Here is a 20,658-nt window from a genome sequence, read left to right on the forward strand (position 1 = left end):
GGTTATTTATTTGACTTTTTTCTTGTTTCTTGAGGTGTGCCTGTATTGCTATAAACTTTCCCCTTAGGACTGCTTTTACTGTGTCCCACAGGTTTTGGGTTGTTGTGTTTTCATTTTCATTCGTTTCTGTGCAAATTTTGATTTCTTTTTTGATTTCTTCTGTGACTTGTTGGTTATTCAGCAGGGTGTTGTTCATCCTCCATATGCTGGAATTTTTAATAGTTTTTCTCCTGTAATTGAGATCTAATCTTACTGCATTGTGGTCAGAAAACATGCTTGGAATGATTTCTATTTTTTTGAATTTACCAAGGCTAGCTTTATGGCCCAGGATGTGATCTATCCTGGAGAAGGTTCCATGTGCGCTTGAGAAAAAGGTGAAATTCATTGTTTTGGGATGGAATGTCCTATAGATATCAGTTAGGTCTAACTGGTCTATTGTATCATTTAAAGTTTGTGTTTCCTTGTTAATTTTCTGTTTAGTTGATCTATCCATAGGTGTGAGTGGGGTATTAAAGTCTCCCACTATTATTGTGTTATTGTTAATTTCTCCTTTCATACTTGTTAGCATTTGTCTTACATACTGCGGTGCTCCCGTGTTGGGTGCATATATATTTATAATTGTTATATCTTCTTCTTGGATTGATCCTTTGATCATTATGTAGTGACCTTCTTTGTCTCTTTTCACAGCCTTTGTTTTAAAGTCTATTTTATCTGATATGAGTATTGCTACTCCTGCTTTCTTTTGGTCCCTATTTGCATGGAAAATCTTTTTCCAGCCCTTCACTTTCAGTCTGTATGTGTCCCCTGTTTTGAGGTGGGTCTCCTGTAGACAACATATGTAGGGGTCTTGTTTTTGTATCCATTCAGCCAGTCTTTGTCTTTTGGTTGGGGCATTCACCCATTTACGTTTAAGGTAATTACTGATAAGTATGATCCCGTTGCCATTTACTTTATTGTTTGGGGTTCGAATTTATACACCATTTTTGTGTTTCCTGTCTAGAGAATATCCTTTAGTATTTGTTGGAGAGCTGGTTTGGTGGTGCAGAATTCTCTCAGCTTTTGCTTGTCTGAGAAGCTTTTGATTTCTCCTTCATACTTGAATGAAATCCTTGCTGGATACAATAATCTGGGCTGTAGGTTATTTTCTTTCATCATTTTAAGCATGTCTTGCCATTCCCTCCTGGCTTGAAGAGTTTCTATTGAAAGATCAGCTGTTATCCTTATGGGAATTCCCTTGTGTGTTATTTGTTGTTTTTCCCTTGCTGCTTTTAATATTTGTTCTTTGTGTTTGATCTTTGTTAATTTGATTAATATGTGTCTTGGGGTGTTTCGCCTTGGGTTTATCCTGTTTGGGATTCTCTGGGTTTCTTGGACTTGGGTGATTATTTCCTTCCCCAGTTTAGGGAAGTTTTCAACTATTATCTCCTCAAGTATTTTCTCATGGTCTTTCTTTTTGTCTTCTTCTTCTGGAACCCCTATGATTCGAATGTTGTAGCGTTTAATATTGTCCTGGAGGTCTCTGAGATTGTCCTCATTTCTTTTAATTCGTTTTTCTTTTATTCTCTCTGATTCATTTATTTCTACCATTCTATCTTCTAATTCACTAATCCTATCTTCTGCCTCTGTTATTCTACTATTTGTTGCCTCCAGAGTGTTTTTAATTTCATTTATTGCATTATTCATTATATATTGACTCTTTTTTATTTCTTCTAGGTCCTTGTTAAACCTTTCTTGCATCTTCTCAATCCTTGTCTCCAAGCTATTTATCTGTGATTCCATTTTAATTTCAAGATTTTGGATCAATTTCACTATCATTATTCGGAATTCTTTATTAGGTAGATTCCCTATCTCTTCCTCTTTTGTTTGGTTTGGTGGGCATTTATCCTGTTCCTTTATCTGCTGGCTATTCCTCTGTTTCTTCATCTTGTTTAAATAGCTGAGTTTGGGGTGTCCTTTCTGTATTCTGGTAGTTTGTGGAGTTCTCTTTATTATGGCTTTTCCTCGCTGTGTGTGGGTTTGTACAGGTGGCTTGTCAAGGTTTCCTGGTTAGGGAAGCTTGTGTCGGTGTTCTGATGGGTGGAGCTGTATTTCTTCTCTTTGTTCAGTCGCGCTGTGGGGAGGGAGGGAGGGATGCTGCAAACAAATGACACTGGCATGTGCTCGCAATGCCTCAGCCACACTAGGTCTGCCCCCGCTCACGGCGCGTGTAGCCTCCCTGCCCACACTGCTCGGGCTCTAGGTTGTTCCGCTGGGAACAATCCGAGGCTGGCCCTGGGTTGCATGTACCTCCCAGGTCCAAGCCGCTCAGGTTCAGGCACTCGGGTAGTCCTCAGAGGCGCAGACTCAGTTGGGCCTGAGTTTTGTGCTCTTCCCAGGTCCGAGCAGCTCAAGTGATGAGGTGTTTGGCGAGCGCCAATGCTGCGACTTATTGCCTCCCCGCCACTCGGTTATCTGGGTGTAAAACCGGCGCACCTTCTCAGGAAGATGTTAACCGTCCAGACCCCCAAAAAGTTTTAGTTAGCAAAGAAGCCTGCTTACAGTTTTATAGATAATGTCTCTCTGGGGCTGCGATTGCCCCCTTCCGGCTCTGGCTGCCTGTCACCGGAGGGGGAAGGTCTGCAGCCGGCTATCTCTGTTCAATTCTTTGTTCCGTGCGCGGGCCTGGCGGTGTCTTAGGTTGGGGCTGGCTTTTCGCGTGGTAGATATCTCACAGTCTGGTTTGCTAGCCCAAATTATTTCGCTCAGGTAGTGCTCAGGGCATTCAGGCCAGATTCTTACTCTAAGTGATGCAGCTGCGCCTCCCTGCCCAGCCCCCGCTTGCTAATGGTGCGTGCAGGCGTCTGCGCTGCTTCTCCGCTGGGGGAGTTACCGTAGGACTCGCAATCTTCGAGTTTTAATTATTATTTTTTTCTTCCTGTTATGTTGCCCTCTGTGCTTCCAAAGCTCGGCACAGATTTGGCAGTGAGAAGGTTTCCTGGTGTTTGGAAACTTCTCTTTTTTTAAGACTCCCTTCCCGGGACGGAACTCCGTCCCTCCCTCTTTTGTCTCTTTTTTTGTCTTTTATATTTTTTCCTACCTCCTTTCGAAGAGTTGGATTGCTTTTCTGGGTGCCTGATGTCCTCTGCCGGCATTCAGAAGTTGTTTTGTGGAATTTACTCAACGTTTAAATGCTCTTTTGATGAATTTGTGGGGGAGAAAGTGTTCTCCCCGTCCTACTCCTCCGCCATCTTGGCTCCTCCTCCCCAGAATTGATGCTTTTGAACTGTCATGTTGGGAGAAGACTCTTGAGAGTCCCTTGGACTGCAAGGAAACCCAACCAGTCCATCCTAAAGGAGATCAGTTGTGGGTGTTCATTGGAAGAACTGATGTTGAAGCTGAAACTCCAGTAGTTTGGCCACCTGATGCAAAGAGCTGACTCGTCTAAAAAGACTCTGATGCTGGGAAAGATTGAAGGCTGGAGAAGGGTACAGAGGATGAGATGGTTGGATGGCATCAATTTGGGTAAACTCTGGGAGTTGGTGATGGACAGGGAAACCTGGTGTGCTACAGTCTATGGCATGCTGCAGAGTTGAACACAAATGAGCAACTGAACTGATACCAGCTAATGACTGTTACATTCAAGTCTGCATGGCATCTAATGTCCTTTGATTTGGGAATCCAGTAGACTTGTTTTGGCCTGGGTTGGGGTGAATTTTGGGTGTGCTAGTTCTTCGTTGCTGCTGGAGGGTCTTCTCTAGTTGTGGATAGCAGCAGCTACTCTCTAGCTCCAGCTCCCAGGCCCAGTATGTGGTGCACAGGCTTAGTGGCTCAGCCGCATGTGGAATCTTCTGGACCAGGGATCAAACCCATGTCCTCTGAATTGGCAGGTGGATTTTTAATCACTCTACCACCAGGGAAGTCCCTCAAGTCTTTTTGAGCTCGATAAAACTGTTCTTGGGTTTGACCTTCTTTCTAAAATCTTTTGTAAAGCCCGTGGTTGGGCAGGTCAGCTAGACAGCATTCTTTAACAGGTAAGTCTCCTTCCTGGGCCAGGCTGGAGACTCCTTCAGCACCTCCCACCCTCCTTTGCGTACCTTTCATTTCAGCATCCCTTGCTCTAGCACACTGCCTTATCTCAAAGAAATAAGCCCATTTCTCTGGTATACTGCCACTCCACCACTAAGATCGAAATGACTCCATAAACCTTGCGTCACCCGTCCACACTAATGACTGCTGTCTCATAGCAGGTCCTGTTACCAGCAGTAAAACAGCTTTGCATCATGACCAGGTACACTTACATGATGATTTGATTACCAGCAACAGGCAATCATGTCAAGGAAACACTTCAGTCCTCTTTTCACAAGCCTTCATTCAGATCACTGGAAGCACAGCATACTTGAAGAAGGTGCCAGCACGCTCAGAGAAAGAGAGGACACACTTGTGTAAGCCCCAAGCCTACTGGGAGACGGGGGCGTGCAGAAAGAAGGCAAACGCACACGTGCATACCTTAGTTACAATATTTATTTACAGCTTTCATCTTCCCAGCTGTGCAGCCTAAAGCCCTGTGATTGTTCAGTTCTCAGATGCCTGAACTTGGGATACTACTGACCCAGTATCAATGTGATGAAACTGCACAAAATCTTCCTTTAGACTCTTTCTGTGAATTGGAGGAAGTGCCATCGTCATAGCATCAGCCAACAAAGGGTACAGTCCATGGCAGGGGAGGGCAAATGGCGCTGACGTCAGCTGACAAGACGCCTGCTGCAGGTGTGCTCAAACGAGCTGCACACCTCACAGTGTGTGCACAGAGGTGAGAACAGTGGCGCTGCTTCTGTTCACAGGGTAACCCTCACACAGGTGGCTCAGCCGAGGAAGTGAACCCAAATAAGCCAGTGTGTATCAACTATATTTCAAGGTTCGCCAAATCTGTACCCTGTTTTCTTCATATTACAGATATTAACATCTCAGGAATCCAGTGTCAGCACAGCTATGCTTGGTCACAGATGCTCCGGATTCACCCACTTTTTATTTTATTTGTCTTTGCTGGTATCGCTATCACTGTCACTCTCGCTGTCACTGGTCAGTGCAGTTAGGTCTCCCAGGGCTTCCCTGTAAGAAAAATAAATAGGAGGGTCACACTGAAACTCAGGCTTGGCTGGGGGTCTCTACAGCTGCACTACAGCAACACAGGACAAGATCCAGTAAGTCAACGGATAGGCCTCCCTGACTCGTATGACAAAAAGTATCATTAAATCAACACATCCTGACTTTGTGTAAAGAAAGGGAACTCAGGGGTAGAAAGCTACAGACACGTGAATGGGCAGATAGATGGGCTGCTCCATCTCTTAACTTTTCTTCATGGTGATGACACAGAGCCCAAGAGCCCACTTACTTCTGTTCTTGGCTGAGGGTGAAGTCAGCAGTTAACCTCTGGGTGAGGCCCTCACAAATAGGCAAGCTGAAGGAATTTGCCAGCTTAACAACCTCAACGGCCTGGGCAGGGCTGCTGGATGCTTTGGCACTATCCATAAACTCATTCAGCAACTCATTCCTGTAAAAGGCAAAATGTCAACATCTGCCAACTACACCCCTCACAGTACATACAGAATCTAGTATCTTACAAAGATCAGCAGCTTTGGAGACAGTTACATGAAGTTTAAAGGGCTAATGAGATAATGAACACTTAATTCAACACGCCTTCATCCTCAACATCTTCATCAAAGTTACCATCTTCAACATGATTCAGCATGCCTTCATGTGGACCTATCCACAGTGTATCAACAACATGTTGTGATCACTGAGCACAGAGTAAAAAACTGCACTTGCCGCAGGATGCCTTAGATGGTGGGAGTGGTTGTCTATTTGCTTGCCTAACAGAAAAGTGCCCAACTGCCACCACTGAGAGAAATTCCACACTGCCCCCCACCCCATAAGAGTGAAACCCACATGACTAATCTAGGATGTATGCAGGAAGGCCTGTTAACTTGAACTTACCTGGGGATCTTATTATGTTTCCTGAAAAGCCCCAGCATTTTCCTGTTCAAGATGAGATAGGAAAGAGATTAGGAACAGTAATAGAACAGATGGCAATCAAGTGACCAGAGCTATTCTCCCAGATGCAGACACTAAGTGTCCTCCTTCCACCTACAGTGGAAGCTCTTGGAGACGTACATCTGTAAGCTCTACCAGCTCCCAGCCTCGTCTCTACTTAAGAATCACTCCAGGTGCCTCAACCCTCTTCAACTTCATGTGTGGACATTACATACTGCACAGGCAAATGTGTTTTGTTATGAGCGTTGAGAATTGCTGGGGTTCACCCTCCTCTAGAGGATCACTTCAGCCCCCCCAGGGAGGGAATGTATCATGTGGGCAGAGGGAAGGGAGGGAGGCAGATACTGTACAATCTCTTCTCTCTTTTGTAATCCTGTGTGTGAGTCCAGTGTGTCTTAAGCTGATGTTATGAAGAGCAGGCTCAGATTAAGGCACGAGTCTCATGTAAGTGCTCACCAGCATCCTGCCACATGCAGGACGAAGGAGAAGCACATACACTCAGCTCCCATCATCAGCTGAGGTCCGTACCCCTGCGCCAATCATCACAGCCTGATTCACAACATGTGTCAACCTGCCCGAGTCTACGACTCCAAGCACCACGGGTCAGCAGCTGTGCAGCAGGTTGTGTGATTCACCACCAGTCAAGACCAGTTGAGGTAGCCAAGCCTCCACCAGCTTTTCCTAGAGAGAGCAAACACCCACACCCTGGACTGACAGTCTTATGTTCAACAAAAGGTCGTCTCTTGGAAACAACCATACACAACTACCCCCTCACTGGCCCTAAGAACTAACATTTACATCCAAAATAACATACAGTGGACCCACGCAACCATGACCACCCCAACCAAGTGCTCCTTTGTTGACTTCTCTGCTTTTGGAAAAATGAATATGCATAAGGTCTTCATTCACAATTAAACACTAGAAATGAGTATGAGAATGAACTGCCAACAGGAACACACAGAAATAGAATACAGTGGCACAAACCAATGATGGGTTCTAGTCAAGGCTACGTTTAGTCAATACTGGTAAATGTCACTTTTCTCAAGTTCCAGTATACAGCCCACATTTTAAGCCGGGGCTGTGGGTGTGGGGAAACCATCCATAAATGAGATATCAATGCCCAAAACACTTTCAAAATTAAGATTCTCTGGTCATTGTGTTCTATGTAGGTGACTGGAGATACAGAAAATGAAAATAAAGAGACTGAGCCCACTGAACCACACCCTTTCTTACACATGCACATTGATTCTTCTTCCCCAAGTTTGCTTTTTAGTTAGTATTTGGACGTTCTCATAGAAAACTCATTACAGGGCTTCCCTGGTGGCTCAGTGGTAAAGAATCTGCCTGCCAATGCAGGAGCCATGGGTTTGATCCCTGGTGTGCAAAGATTCCACATGCCATGGAACAACTAAGCCCGTGCATCACAACTACTGAACTTATGTGCGCGAGCCCAGAAGCCACAACTACTGAAGCCCTAGAGCCCACGCTCCACAACAAGAAGCCAGCACCATGAGAAGCCTGTGCACCACAACCAGAGAGGAGCCCCACTTTCTGCAACTAGAGAAAAGCGGGTGCAGCAGTGAAGACCCAGCAGAACCAAAAAATTAAAAAAAAACAAAACCAAACCAAAAAACACCTCATTGGGCAGAAACCCGTTTGTCTCCTGAGAAACCACACATCACACAGCCATATTAGAGATGCTTCGTTACATGTGTGGTGTTTCGTGTACTCACCAGGCTTCCTGGGTTCTCCCAGCCCTTAAGAAGAGGATGGCTATGTAGTTCAGAGAATTGGCTGGCCACTCTGAAGCAGTCTGTCTAGCATCTTGGCTTTCGTAAGTCGATTTGATGTCTGCAGCACAGTCAGCAAATGCCGCCTGCAGCTGAGAGGCCCCGAGAGTCAGCAGAACTGCCTCGCTAGTTTTATGACAATTTAAGAACAGGAGACTCCACAGGACCATTAAAATTTTTGAGCATTGCATCTTACCATTTGAACACATCGCATGTACAGCACATAGTAATACATATTAACAATGACAAAAAAAGGCAAAGCACCCGACATTGATGTGATAATTTGTTTAGCCATGTATTTCAAATCCAACCATGGGTTTTCTCTTTAGAGATAAAAAGGAAAGAAAAAGGAAGGAAGGGTATTCTAATTGGTTGGGTATGTTGAGATGTATCTTTTTTATCTTTTCAGCCACACCACACACATCCAGTATCTTAACTTGGCCCCCCCCTTATGGAAGTGCGGAGTCTTAACCACTGGACTGCCAGGGAAGTCAGATGTGTAGATTTAAATCTGGGTTTAGGTGGCAGAATTCTGCACAGTAGATGAAACCATGGGAATCACCCTCCCCAGGTGCTCAGTATTAGAGGATACGCTGGCTAGTGTATATCTAACAATGAAAGCAAAACAAGCCTACCTCTGGTGGGTGCTGATCCCTTGCCATGAGCATCAGAATCTCTTCTTTTAGGTCACTGCGAAAAGTATGACCATATTCTTTACTATCTTAAAACAAAAAGGAACAGAGTGAGACGTGATCACCACCATGTAAAACCAACATTCTCTGACCTTTGTCCACTGTCAGCAGTCATCCATATTGGGGCAGGGGGTGGGGGAAGGGAGAAGAAAATAAGAAAATTCATTGCCGACATGTATGCCAGGATTCTAGAAACTAGCATGATTCACCGTAGGAAAAGGACGAAAGAGTAGTGAAAGCCAGCGCCAGTAACTGGCTCCCGGGCAACTGTTAACAGCATGTGGGCCACACTCAAGCAGACTCCCGCTCCCCATGGTTTTATAGCACATGGGAATTGTCAATGGTCCTTGTACATTATCACCAGAGCAGTCTTGTAAGGCAGGACGGCAGGGCTATGGTCTCAGTGTCTCATGTCAACTTGAGGCAAACAGGAACGGATTTTACGATCACAGTCACCTAGTGGGTGAGCTACAGCATCTTCTGCAGTCAGTTTACACGCATAACACACACACACAGTCACGGCTGTTCCTTAGGAACCATACTGTCACCAATATCACTGTTAGCTACTGAAGCACAGAGATGCATCACAGTCCAGTGAATGAATGGCACAGGCTTTGCAGGTTGAGCTTTCGGGTGACCCATGTAACTAACACAAGTGCACAAAACTCAGCCTTTTCTGGTCACAAAGGAACCAACTGAAGTCCTTTCCACCCCACTGTTACTCATGCAATCCAACATGAAACACGAGCAGGTCACCCTGAAGGAGACCTCAACCACAGAGTTTAATTTAGTTAAAAAATGGAAGCTTTCTTCCCTAACCACATTAACACACTTGTGAATCAAAATATAAGACAAGAGTAAGGTGGGTCGGGACACACAAACTGAAACTGACCTTTCCAGATCTGAGGAATCATTTCTAGTCGATTGGCTACGTCCAATGCTTGGAGAAGATCTATTAATGTTTGGGAATGGGGAAAGAAGACCTGGTTAAGAAAAATACAAATACATTTTTAAGTATTACTCAGCAAAGACACCCACAAACATCTACAATGATAAATGTTAAGTCATGAATCACTTACTGAAGGTATCAGGTCCTTATACCACTTCAAGGTGACATCAATTTGTTCCATTAGACAAAGCAAACTAAAGAACTTGGAACTGTGATGGAGAAAGAAAACATGTTTAGTCTAAAATCCCTACCTAGTAGGGGAATGATTACATTACAGCACAGCCATATAATGACATATTACACAGAACTTAAAGACAATTTATAAGTTACAATTTCAAGTGACACAGGTCAGTGCATGCCCCAGGAGGTGCTGCTAACTGTGTTTTCTGGACTTTCCAGTTTGACACTTCCTTATCTTCAACTGGTCACTGATGCCACCTCCATACACTCTCAGCTGGTGGTGGAGAGGAGTGAGGACACTACTCAACAAGTGTTCAATGTGAGGAGAGGATTTGGACATGTGGAAGAGAACCACCACACACCTATGAACAGGCTGCCTTCTTACGTTCTTGTTTTTATCTGCCTAAAAGCAAACCCATGTAAGGAGTCTCTTTGGGCTCCAACATCTTTAAAAACAAAAGAGGCTAAGATGAAATCTTTAGGGATTCACTCTGCTATGAATTCAAAAATATAAAATAGGACGGTGTTGCTTCCTGGGTAGCTCAGCTGGTAAAGAATCTGCCTGTAATGCAGGAAACCCCATTTCGACTCCTGGATTGGCAAGATCCCCTTGAGAAGGGTTAGGCTACCTACTCTAGTATTCTTGGGATTCCCTGGTGGCTCAGAGGGTAAAGAATCTGCCTGCAATGCAGGAGACCTGGGTTCAATCCCTAGGTTGCACAGATCCCCTGGAGGAGGGCATGGCAACCCATTCCAGTATTTGGCCTGGAGAATCCTCATGGACAGAGGAGCCCTGTGGGCTACAGTCCGTGGGGTCGCAAAAAGTCTGAGAGGACTGAGAGAATAAGTACAGAACAGCAGAAGGAAAAGATACATGGATTTAAAGTTACAAATAGCTTAAAACATACACAGTGGACGCCTCAGTCTGACAAATCAGTTTTAACCACTGTTTGAAGCTACCAGGTATTGACAAATTAGTTTGACCACTGAATCTCACAAGTGTTCAAATAACTCGTATTGGTAAAGTCAGGATCATGCGACCTACAATAAGAGTGCCAAGTCTCCCACCTGCAGAACTGACTACTGGTTGCATACAGGTGTTCCGTTAATGCAAGGGATACATTTCCAATACACTTACTAATAAAAATTACGGCGAGGATCGGGGCCAATGAATTTCCGGTTGTCTCCAGTGTTTAAAAGGCCATGGACCTGGTAAGCAAGTTCTAGATCTCTGAGAGAAGAGCACTGAAAATGTAGAAGTAGTAAATAACCATCACTCAGTGATCCTTATCAGCCAAAGGTGGCTCACTATATGAAGCAGGAAAGTAGATACCTGGGGAAACACGTATACTGATTTAACGTTTTACTGACTGACAGCAAATGAATTATAAGAAATTGGGGGTGGGTTCAAATCACCAAGTTCAGTGAAATTTAAAACAAAATAATGTTCATCTAGTAATTAGTATTCACCCGTATTTAGTATTAGACAAAAACCCTCGGGATGCCATGCATAAGACAGATGGAGTGCTATCTCTAGCATCACTATACTGGCAAAAATCCCCATGAAATAACTCCAACACCCACCCAACAAGAAGTCATTCCCATCTATGAAATACTATACTGCCAACAACAAACAAGATACCATGGAAATGAGTGTGGACATGCATGTCTGAATACCCAGAGGAAAGAAGCTGGAAAGACACACACTAAGTTGTAAAGCAATTATCCTCAGGGAATAAGACTGCTAAATTCATTCTGAAACTGCTTGAACATTTTCCCTATGATTAGCATGATAAGCTGAAAAAACAAAATTAGACATAACCATCAATCTAATAAGTTACCAACAGGCAAATATGAAATACTCTGAAAGCTTATCTGAAGAAAGGTATGAAAAAAGACAACAAACACAATCAGCACAGGGTGGGAATGCTTTGATTTTGTAGAGATTTTAGAGGAATAAAAAATTAGGACTAATGACATGAAAACAAGTTAAGAGTAAGGAAGAGAAAGAATCACGGAGAGTCCTCCCAACCACCAATGATGGATTTAGGAAATGGATAAAAGAAAAAAAAAAGTTTTAAGCAAGAAATGGTACTTACAACCCTCATGGCTGACTGAAAAAACATATCTGAAAAATCAAAGTTCAGAAGAGCCTTGGTTACTATGCATAAAGTATGTTTTCAGGTCAGTAACATTAATTAAAAATCCTGCCAACAAAACTGGTAAGGTGTAGGACAAACCTAAATGAATGAAAACACAGGAGAAACAACACACAGCACAATCCACTGACACTCTGCTTTCTCAGAATAATCACCCAAAGATGACCGAACTAAATCAAACCCCATCCTCATCATAAGGCTCGATAACCTGGCAGTCAGGAAAAGAGGCTGTCTGTCTTACGGCAGCAATTTCTGCACGTACCGTCATCAGGGTCCTTTGGAGAAAACGTCTTTCCCGTTATTTCATCCATGATATCATAGATGATGAGGGAGGATCCTTTTGAAGGGCTTTCTGCAGAAAAAGAAGGCAACTGGGTTTTCTCAGGAGCCCACTTCCTGCACAACCATGGGGTAGGCAGAACTAGTCCTAGGGCCACCTTTCTCATTCCTCCACCCAAGCCGTGGAGCTGGCCAGGCATATCCCTGTGAGAGGAGTCAGCGCACCCTCTGCTGAGTGCCGCTCTCCCCAAGGCCTGGTCAGCTACAGCGCTCCCAACAGACTCAGCCCCTCCTTCCTAGTCTCCTCACAAGGCGGACGTGCACTGAAATGGAAGACAGACGGACACCCTCGCCAAGCCTGCCTACTTAGAAAACAAACACGTTTTTTGCTAATAAACATTTGTGCCCCTTTTAAATATAACCAGGATGAGAGCCAAGAAACAGAAAACTGGAGAATCAAAATGCATCTATGACGTTTCCAGTTAAACATTTCACATTATTTATTTCTATTCCCTTCCCCACCTATCCACCTGCAAGTGATAATATAGTTTCGGTGACAGCACAGATGTACTTTTGAAGTTCCTCAAGGATGTTTGCATTTGTTACAGTTCTAATTATTCTACTGTCCTAATAAACTATTTTATATGTATCATCTCTTCATTATTTTAGGCTTTTTCCTTTGGGTAAATTCCTAGCAATTATTATTACAGACAATCAATTTATATCCCTAAGACACACTGACACTCCTGCCCCTATGACCCTGGGTGTTACTTAGGAAGCATAAACACCAGTGACTTTAGTTAGCCAAGGTGATGTGTGATGTTGTAGTGGAATACGCTTTAAGGTGAGAATTACTTAGTTTTAGTACAATACCTACTCTTGCCTGGAAAATCCCATGGGCGGAGGCGCCTGGTGGGCTGCAGTCCATGGGCACTAAGAGTAGGACATGACTGAGCAACTTCACTTTCACTTTCATGCAATGGAGAAGGCAATGGCAACCCACTCCAGAGTTCTTGCCTGGAGAATCCCAGGGACGGGGGAGCCTGGTGGACTGCCGTCTATGGGGTCGCACAGAGTCAGACACGACTAAAGTGACTTAGCAGTAGCAGTACAATACCACCAAAGTTTAGTAAAATTTTAAATGACAAAATTACTGTGGAAACGGTTCACCTGTTTTCAAGATAAAGTCATTTAACTGCTCTTACTTCCCTATGTGTGAGAATGTGAATTTTGCAAAACTACCCTTCCAAAATAAAGATTTTCTGTTGTTTTCACACAAAAAGCCCATTACAGGAGAGAAAGACTGGAACTGTCATTTCTAAACCTAGGGTTGTTTCTCATGTTGGGGCAAATGGCTAAGAACCTACAGTGCTTACTACATGCCTCCCAAGCATGAACAGGACACTACACATAATTCATTTCATCATTACATCGTGATGGCTTCACTCAGGTAAGATAGCCAGTCCCTTCCCACACATCTGGTAAATGGTAGAGATGAAATTTCAACTCAGGTGTGCCTTGCTCCAAAATCCATTCAATAGAGCACAGCTGACCTAAAATTAGGTAACAAATGGAGCCTTGAAGTTCTCCTATGAGGCTTCAAAATGTCAAGGTTTACTGTGGAGCAGGACTATCCAACAGCTTCCTGCAAAGACGGAAATGTTCTATAATTGCATCACTGACGATGCAGTCAGCAGTCACAAGTGGCTACTGAGCACTAATGCTATGAAGGAATTTAATTAAATAGCCATGTGTGGCTAAGTAGCTACTGTATTGGACAGCACAGTTCTGGAGGGCAAAAGGAATTCCAAACTCAAGTACCTTCTGGCCAAAACCATACACTGCCCATTAGTACATTTAATGACCTTCCTCCACTCCGACTTAAGTTTTACATGACAAAAAGATGACACTACCCTCAACAGTAACTTTTTGCTCGGGCTGTAGACAATGCTATTCTGTGAACTATCCGATCTTAATTCATTAGCAGTGAAGTTAGCCTAATCTCTACATAAATAACATAATGATATACATACCATGTTGATAAAACAGCTGAATAATATGATGATATGTTGCAAGTGAGGGTTCTTACGTTACCAGGTACATAGAAAAAAGAAAAAAAAAAGAAATGTCAAACACAGCTATACAAAATATAGCTTACTGAGGTATAGTGAGTAAAAACATGAGCGGTGTTACATAAATAGAAGATGCATCCCGTTCCTCTGAACAAAGACATTTCCCAGCTGATATAATTAATGTAAAGGTGGAAAGGTGTCATAGAGATCAAATTCCTCTTAGAAAGTCCAGATACCTATCACTAAAACATTACAGTCAATACTCTTGTGAGTTTCATTTAAGAACACTAAAGGATACTGAAGTGAACTGATTCAATAACATAAATACTGAAAAATATACAACATACTAGCATACAATTGGGTTCAAATACTTAATTATGCCAGAAAATGTCACGAGATTTTAAAACCAGCCAACTGTAAGTGAACAATTCTCTCAGGAATCAAAAAATCCATTAAAAAGTATCTAAAATCCTAAGAGTATAATTTGCTATAAACAGAAAAAGATGATAAAGAAGAGCTCCCATTATATTAAATATACATAATTAAAAAGTGTGCTTAATGGTGGAAAGGAAATTCCTACCATATTATGTAAACAGCACAGAAAAGTTTAGTCTCTTTTTGGATCACCTGGACCTGAAGGCTCAGGTCAGCACTGCCTTCAGTCGGGGACATGAGGACACCCCTCACCTATCCCGATGGCTTTCATTTCCCGGAAGGTCTGTAAGGCTGGCAATTTTCCAAATGCATAAAATCTTCGGAGACATTTGAGAATAGTGTTAAAAGTCTGTAGATTGGGCTTCACGTTCTGTGCAACCATTTGTTTCAGCAGGTCCTAGTTGAATCAAAAGCAATATTATTTTTTTTAATGCCTGGTTAATTTGTCCAATAAACAGAACTAAAAGAATTGGGCTGTCTGCCAATGTTTAAAGCAGATTAATAAATAAGCCCCCCATTTAAGAATTATCTAGTGCCCCTAAGAGAAGGCCCTTTCAATGAGTCACCCTAACCCCCATGTGATGTCCGTGTCCAACTGTCTTTAGCGGCCTAATGGGTCTAAGACTGAAGCAAAAGAAGAGACTAGAACAGATTGGTTTTTTCCTTTCTACGTGAGCAGTATGGTATGGTATGCACTTCCCTGGTGGCTCAGTGGTAAGGAAACCAGCTGCCAATGAAGGACACGTGGATTTGATCCCTAGGTCGGGAAGATCCCCTGGAGAAGGAAACAGCAACCCACTCTAGTATTCTGCCCTGGAGAATCCCATGGGCAGAGGAGCATGGCGGGCCACAGTACATGAGGCCACAACGAGTTGGACACAACTGAGTGACTGGACAACAATGAATGGTATAGTGTGGTTTCTATTCCTGTTACTTCGTTCCTGTGATTTCAATTTTTAATAACTTTCCTAGTAATTTTTTCAATAAATGTTTTAATGAAAAAAAAACACACGATTATAAGGAAATAAATGAATATAATAAGCAAACTGGTCTTCCTGGACTCTAGCTGTATGCTTGGGTCACATGTCAGATACAGCTACTTAAACTAAGGGTTGCTAGAAGGGTGTGAACAGACCACTGCAAGTGGAGAGCCCAGTGCAGTGACCACCACAAACATGCTCAGTGAATGCTCTCTCCACCCCATGCACTCCGAGCAAAGGATGGTGGTTGGTGGTGGTGTAGTAGGTGAGTCATGTACAACTCTTGCAACCCCATGGACTGTAGCCCACCAGACTCCCCTGTTCATAGCATTTCCCAGGCAAGAATACTAGAGTGGGTTGCCATTTCCTTCTCCAGGAGATCTTCCCAACCCAGGGATTGAACTTGTGTCTCCTGCATTTCAGGAGTCCCAGCAAAGGATATTTTGGCTTATTAGTAGCCAAAGTGAGGGTTCCTCCTTACCAATATATTATTCCACTTTTCTTCAAATTTCGCATTCACCACCAATGCTGTTGCTTCAATCAATGAATTGAAGGTGTGCACATCAGCTATAAAAGAAGAAAACTACTTTAACAAAATTTGGGGTTGGTGATTAAAGGCCAAGTGGTCATGCACATGAGTCCCACAACTAGAAAACCACTCTTCTCTCTGGCTCTGGCCTCTCGCTTCAATCACCAACATCACAGGAGAAGATTAAGAATGAGCAAATCATTAAGGTAAAATCCTGTGATTTTATAGACTCCTGATATAATGATGCATAGGTAAGAATGCAGAGATGATGCAGAGGCAAAGAATCCACCAGCCAATGCAGGAGATGCAGGTTCAATCCCTGGGTTGGGAAGATCCCCTGGAGATGGAAATGGCAACCAATTTCAGTATTCTTGCCTGGGAAATCCCATGGACAGAGGAGCTTGGCAAGCTACGTCCACGGCAGAGCTGGGACACGACTGAGCACGCACACACGCCCAGCCAAGAGAAGGAAAGGAAGGACAGAGGTGAATTCTCCAAACACAACTCACCACGGAGTCTGTTGTTTAATAGTTCAGTGTACATGCTTAATGCCTGTGTATGAGCTCGGTGCTGGAAGAGGGAAAGGATGAAAATTAAACACCGTAAAAGTTGTCTTTTATAAATATTTGCATTATCTACTGTTCTCAGAAGTAAAAGGATAGACCAGAATGGATAGTGTTTTTCCTTTTTACATGAGCAGTATGGTATAATACAGTTTCTATTCCTGTTACTTCAACCCAGTGATTTCAATTTTTAAAAACTTTCCTAATACTTTTTTTTCAATAACTGTATCTTATTTTAATGAAAAAACAACTATGAGAATTACACTGTCACAATTGGGGGATGGGAGGATGAATCACTGGCATGAAGCGGGTAGAGGCAGTTCCCAAACATCCTTCAAGGCTCTGGAAACCCCCAATGACAACAAACTATGTGGCCCAGCTGTGAAGGGTTCTGAGGCTGAGAAACCCCGACTCAGTAGAAATTAAAGACCCAAACATAAAACTACCCAGAACAAATGTTACCTTCACCATTCCTCGAATCATTGTGCAGTAAGAATGTGCATTTTTCTCAGGCATCAGAGCAAAGATTCTCTCAGCGTGGTTTCTGGCTCTACATACAAGAGTAAACGTGAACCAGCAGGAACAGATAAAACCAGTAACAGCTACCACGTGGAGTACTTGCAATGTTCCAGGCATTTTCTGCATATAATTTCAAGTAATTCTTCCCACCCAGAGAAGGAGATCTGGTTACCATCATTTTAAAAATGGGAAAAACTGAGGCTCAAAGACCTTAAGTTGTCCAAAAATTTACTGGATAAGTGGCAGAACCAGGACTTGAAAGGTGTAATATGTACTCAGCATTGTAAACAGAAAGCAAACTACACAGCAGGGTACACAGTCAAGTTCCCCCACCCTCTTTCAACTGGATATAATTAACCAGAGGCAACCACAGACATGTGGTGCCCTGCAACCCACTGTCCTATTCGAGCTTATATCATCTGGCTCTTTCAGTCAGTCAATGTGCTATGTTATACAAATTATGCTGCACCTTCATTTTCTCTGTTACCACCACATCTTGGAAAATAGAGCCTGGATTTGGGCCCAGATGGTACTCTCAAGTCGCTGCTCTTAATCACTATAGGAAATTATTAGTATCTACTGAAGAAGTTTAATTTTTTATTCCATTCATTTTGATATTAATAGTAGCTTTCCTTTTCCAGACACCCTTACAAAATACCTTTCTTTTAGTTTTACTCAGTTAATTTGAATTCTGAATCATTACATAAATGGTATTTATCTTTTGTTCGGTAGTGAATATCTCTGTTAGCCAGCAGTCTTAATTTAGAACTACGCTCTGGCATATGTGTATTCTAACATACTTTTAAAAATTCTGAACCTTTTTAGAATTAGAGGTATACTGCAAGGTAGGACTACTAATGAAACTACCAGAAGAACCATACCAGGATGGTTACATGGAGTTAGGTGGGGGAAAAAAAAGAAATCAACACCAGTCCTGTACCTCTACCTGGTTGGAGGTAAAGATTTAATAAAAAATGGTCCAAACACATATGAAAACCAACGGTGACATTTACACTGCACACAGAGAACAAACTGCATTTTAGAATACTACAGGGTTGTATCTTCTTCAGGGGGTGATGAAGAACATTTCACAACCGTACGGATCCATAAAAGTTCTAATTATCCTGTAACATACCTCCAAGTAACTCCAAGCTGATGACCAGCCTTCTTCTTAGACTTCATGTTATCTCCCTCTTCAGCCTCTTCCTGAAATGAGCCGCCACCAACAGACATAAAACAGAATACAACGGAAAGCATTCTCAGAGTTATACTACTCAGAACCAGTTAAGGCAGAGGAAATTTCAGAAAAGCAAAGCAAATAAAGATTCGGTAGAAGGTAAGAAGGAGACCCACTGTTTATTAAGAAATATTAATTTCGAGAGTATGCTTATTCCTCTCTGCCTACGTATGCATGAATTTTCAAGAGGGCTGGGGCCAGGGGTTTTCCCCTCTGTCCCATACACAACATACTGTCACTCTGAGGAACAACAACAAAAGGGCCCATCCAAACACTTCTGGTCACTGGTTTCTGCATGTGGCAGGCAAGGTCAAAATACTTTTAAGGAGGGAACCAGGGTAAAACAATTGTTAAAACCCATCTCTTCCTCCACATCACCTTTTGTCCAGGCTACATACATACTGTGCTCTATCACACCTCAGCACAAATCTCTACCCTAACATAAGGCACAAGAACTCACTTTAAAATGAGAAAGAATTACTACCAAAAGAAACTTAAAAAAATCATTACCAACTCTTCTGTTTGTTCATGTTGTTGGAAATTATAATTAGTGGAGGGTTCTTGGTTTCCATAGTAACACAACAAATCCAAGAGACTGTTAGTTGTTTCCAGAGATACAGTGGTTCCTATGGGTGGGGGAAAAAAAGGGTGGGGGAGAGAAACTTTGAAACATCAAAGAACTAAAGTCTATTGGATTCCATTCTCCAAGGACGAGCTGCACCCCACATCAGCTTAAACATCTGGAGTGATGCAACCAGCACACAATCCCTGACAGTGCTGTCTGACAGAAGAGATAAAATACCAGAGTCAAGTTCGACCCTGGGCTCATTTATTCTCTGTACTCATATCCCCACAGAAACTCTCTCATAGTTCTACCTATCATCTCTGAAATGAATGCTCTGGAAATGACTGCCATGTAGTCCCCCAGGGCCCAGTTCCATCTTCACATACGCAACTGGAACTGTTCCGCTTGGATCCAGGCCCTCGCTGAAATACATGCCTAGAGATAGCAGCCTTTAAAAAATTACTGCTCCAAACATTATGTTCCCATCTTGACACTTATCAAGAGGGAGAAAAGGGAACAGGAAGAAGTATGAAATATAATTTAGTGCTTTAAAAAGAAAGTAGCTGCATTTTTTTTAAGAAAATAATACTGATAATACAAATGCCCATCAGGAAACTTAAAAGCCTTTAGAAAAGACAAAATGGCAGAGTGGAGGGGAAACAGGCAATGGAGTGTAACCCGATTGCCTCATAGCATCTCAAAGCTGTATGACCCTGAAAATTATTTGCAGTCAGTCAGTTTCCTCTATAAATGACTACAAGCACACCAACTCATAAGGTGTTATAGAATTAAATGCCTACAAAGTGCTTGGCACTTATTAGGAGTTGATATTAAAATGTTCTATACTTCCTCTCCTAGTATGTTGACTCATTCCGTTACTCTGAATGAGCTGAGTGTTACGGCTCTGACCCTGTCTTCAGTAAGGTTCACTGGACAGCTGCTTGCACCTATCCCAGTGTGTAAAACAGAGGAAGACAAGTTTTAACATAATGATGTTTATCAGATTCAACAAGCAGAGGGAAAAGCCTCCCTAAATGACAATCTGCATCAGCAATTCATTTGTACACCTGATGCTTTAACAGGCTACACACCAAAATTCTTAAAAGTTTTCTGAAAATGTTTCTTGCCATATTCAAGACTATACTGAGTGATTCAGTCCAGTTTCTATCTCTTGTATGTTCGGCTGATTTTTATCCTAAACCACTGACCAGCACACCAGATTCCGAAACTTAAGCAATGCTGCTACCTTCCATGCTGCTGCTGCTGCTGCGTCGCTTCAGTCGTGTCCAACTCTGTGCGACCCCATAGACGGCAGCCCATCAGGCTCCCCCGTCCCTGGGATTCTCCAGGCAAGAACACTGGAGTGGGTTGCCATTTCCTTCTCCAATGCATGAAAGTGAAAAGGGAAAGTGAAGTCGCTCAGTCATGTCCAACTCTTAGCAACCCCATGGACTGCGGCCTACCAGGCTCCTCTGTCCATGGGATTTTCCAGGCAAGAGTACTGGAGTGGGATGCCATTGCCTTCTCCACCTTCCATGCCACTATAGGTATATTCTCATCTCATGGTAGCTTACACGCCCTGCCACCTACATCCCTAGAGCTTCATCCACATCAAATTCAGAAAGGCACAGGATTTGAAAAGAGGATTAAAGGAATTGAGTTTTTCAAGGCTACAGTGC

At 42.9% G+C, this 20,658-nt stretch overlaps 1 protein-coding gene and 1 non-coding gene across 4 annotated transcripts in view; both read right to left on the reverse strand.

Annotated features, from left to right (window-relative positions):
* Nucleotides 1-4,482: 4,482 nt before the first annotated feature.
* Nucleotides 4,483-20,658, reverse strand: part of PTCD3 (pentatricopeptide repeat domain 3) — a 31,140-nt gene continuing 14,964 nt past the window's right edge. The window contains exons 8-24 of one of the 3 annotated variants that reach the window (XM_019970311.2): nucleotides 18,925-19,040; nucleotides 18,313-18,383; nucleotides 17,121-17,208; nucleotides 16,605-16,665; nucleotides 16,048-16,133; nucleotides 14,839-14,983; nucleotides 14,113-14,163; nucleotides 12,063-12,152; nucleotides 11,741-11,769; nucleotides 10,780-10,886; nucleotides 9,592-9,670; nucleotides 9,405-9,495; nucleotides 8,456-8,541; nucleotides 7,764-7,912; nucleotides 5,974-6,015; nucleotides 5,372-5,530; nucleotides 4,483-5,088 (exon numbers count right to left, since the gene is read on the reverse strand). In XM_019970311.2, the coding sequence (XP_019825870.1) occupies nucleotides 5,010-5,088; nucleotides 5,372-5,530; nucleotides 5,974-6,015; nucleotides 7,764-7,912; nucleotides 8,456-8,541; nucleotides 9,405-9,495; nucleotides 9,592-9,670; nucleotides 10,780-10,886; nucleotides 11,741-11,769; nucleotides 12,063-12,152; nucleotides 14,113-14,163; nucleotides 14,839-14,983; nucleotides 16,048-16,133; nucleotides 16,605-16,665; nucleotides 17,121-17,208; nucleotides 18,313-18,383; nucleotides 18,925-19,040 (1,529 nt within the window). In that variant the 3' untranslated portion in view covers nucleotides 4,483-5,009. Of the gene's footprint in view, nucleotides 5,089-5,371; nucleotides 5,531-5,973; nucleotides 6,016-7,762; nucleotides 7,947-8,455; nucleotides 8,542-9,404; nucleotides 9,496-9,591; nucleotides 9,671-10,779; nucleotides 10,887-11,740; nucleotides 11,770-12,062; nucleotides 12,153-14,112; nucleotides 14,164-14,838; nucleotides 14,984-16,047; nucleotides 16,134-16,604; nucleotides 16,666-17,120; nucleotides 17,209-18,312; nucleotides 18,384-18,924; nucleotides 19,041-20,658 lie in introns of those variants that run through there. The other 2 variants (XR_011569281.1, XM_070798813.1) reach the window with 2 other exon arrangements.
* On the reverse strand, nucleotides 6,447-6,582 carry LOC139186010 (small nucleolar RNA SNORD94). Its single transcript, XR_011569587.1, has one exon. It is a non-coding gene; the product is annotated as a small nucleolar RNA SNORD94 (small nucleolar RNA).

Source organism: Bos indicus, chromosome 11, assembly GCF_029378745.1.
Source record: "Bos indicus isolate NIAB-ARS_2022 breed Sahiwal x Tharparkar chromosome 11, NIAB-ARS_B.indTharparkar_mat_pri_1.0, whole genome shotgun sequence".
NCBI classification, from domain to species: Eukaryota; Metazoa; Chordata; class Mammalia; order Artiodactyla; family Bovidae; genus Bos; species Bos indicus.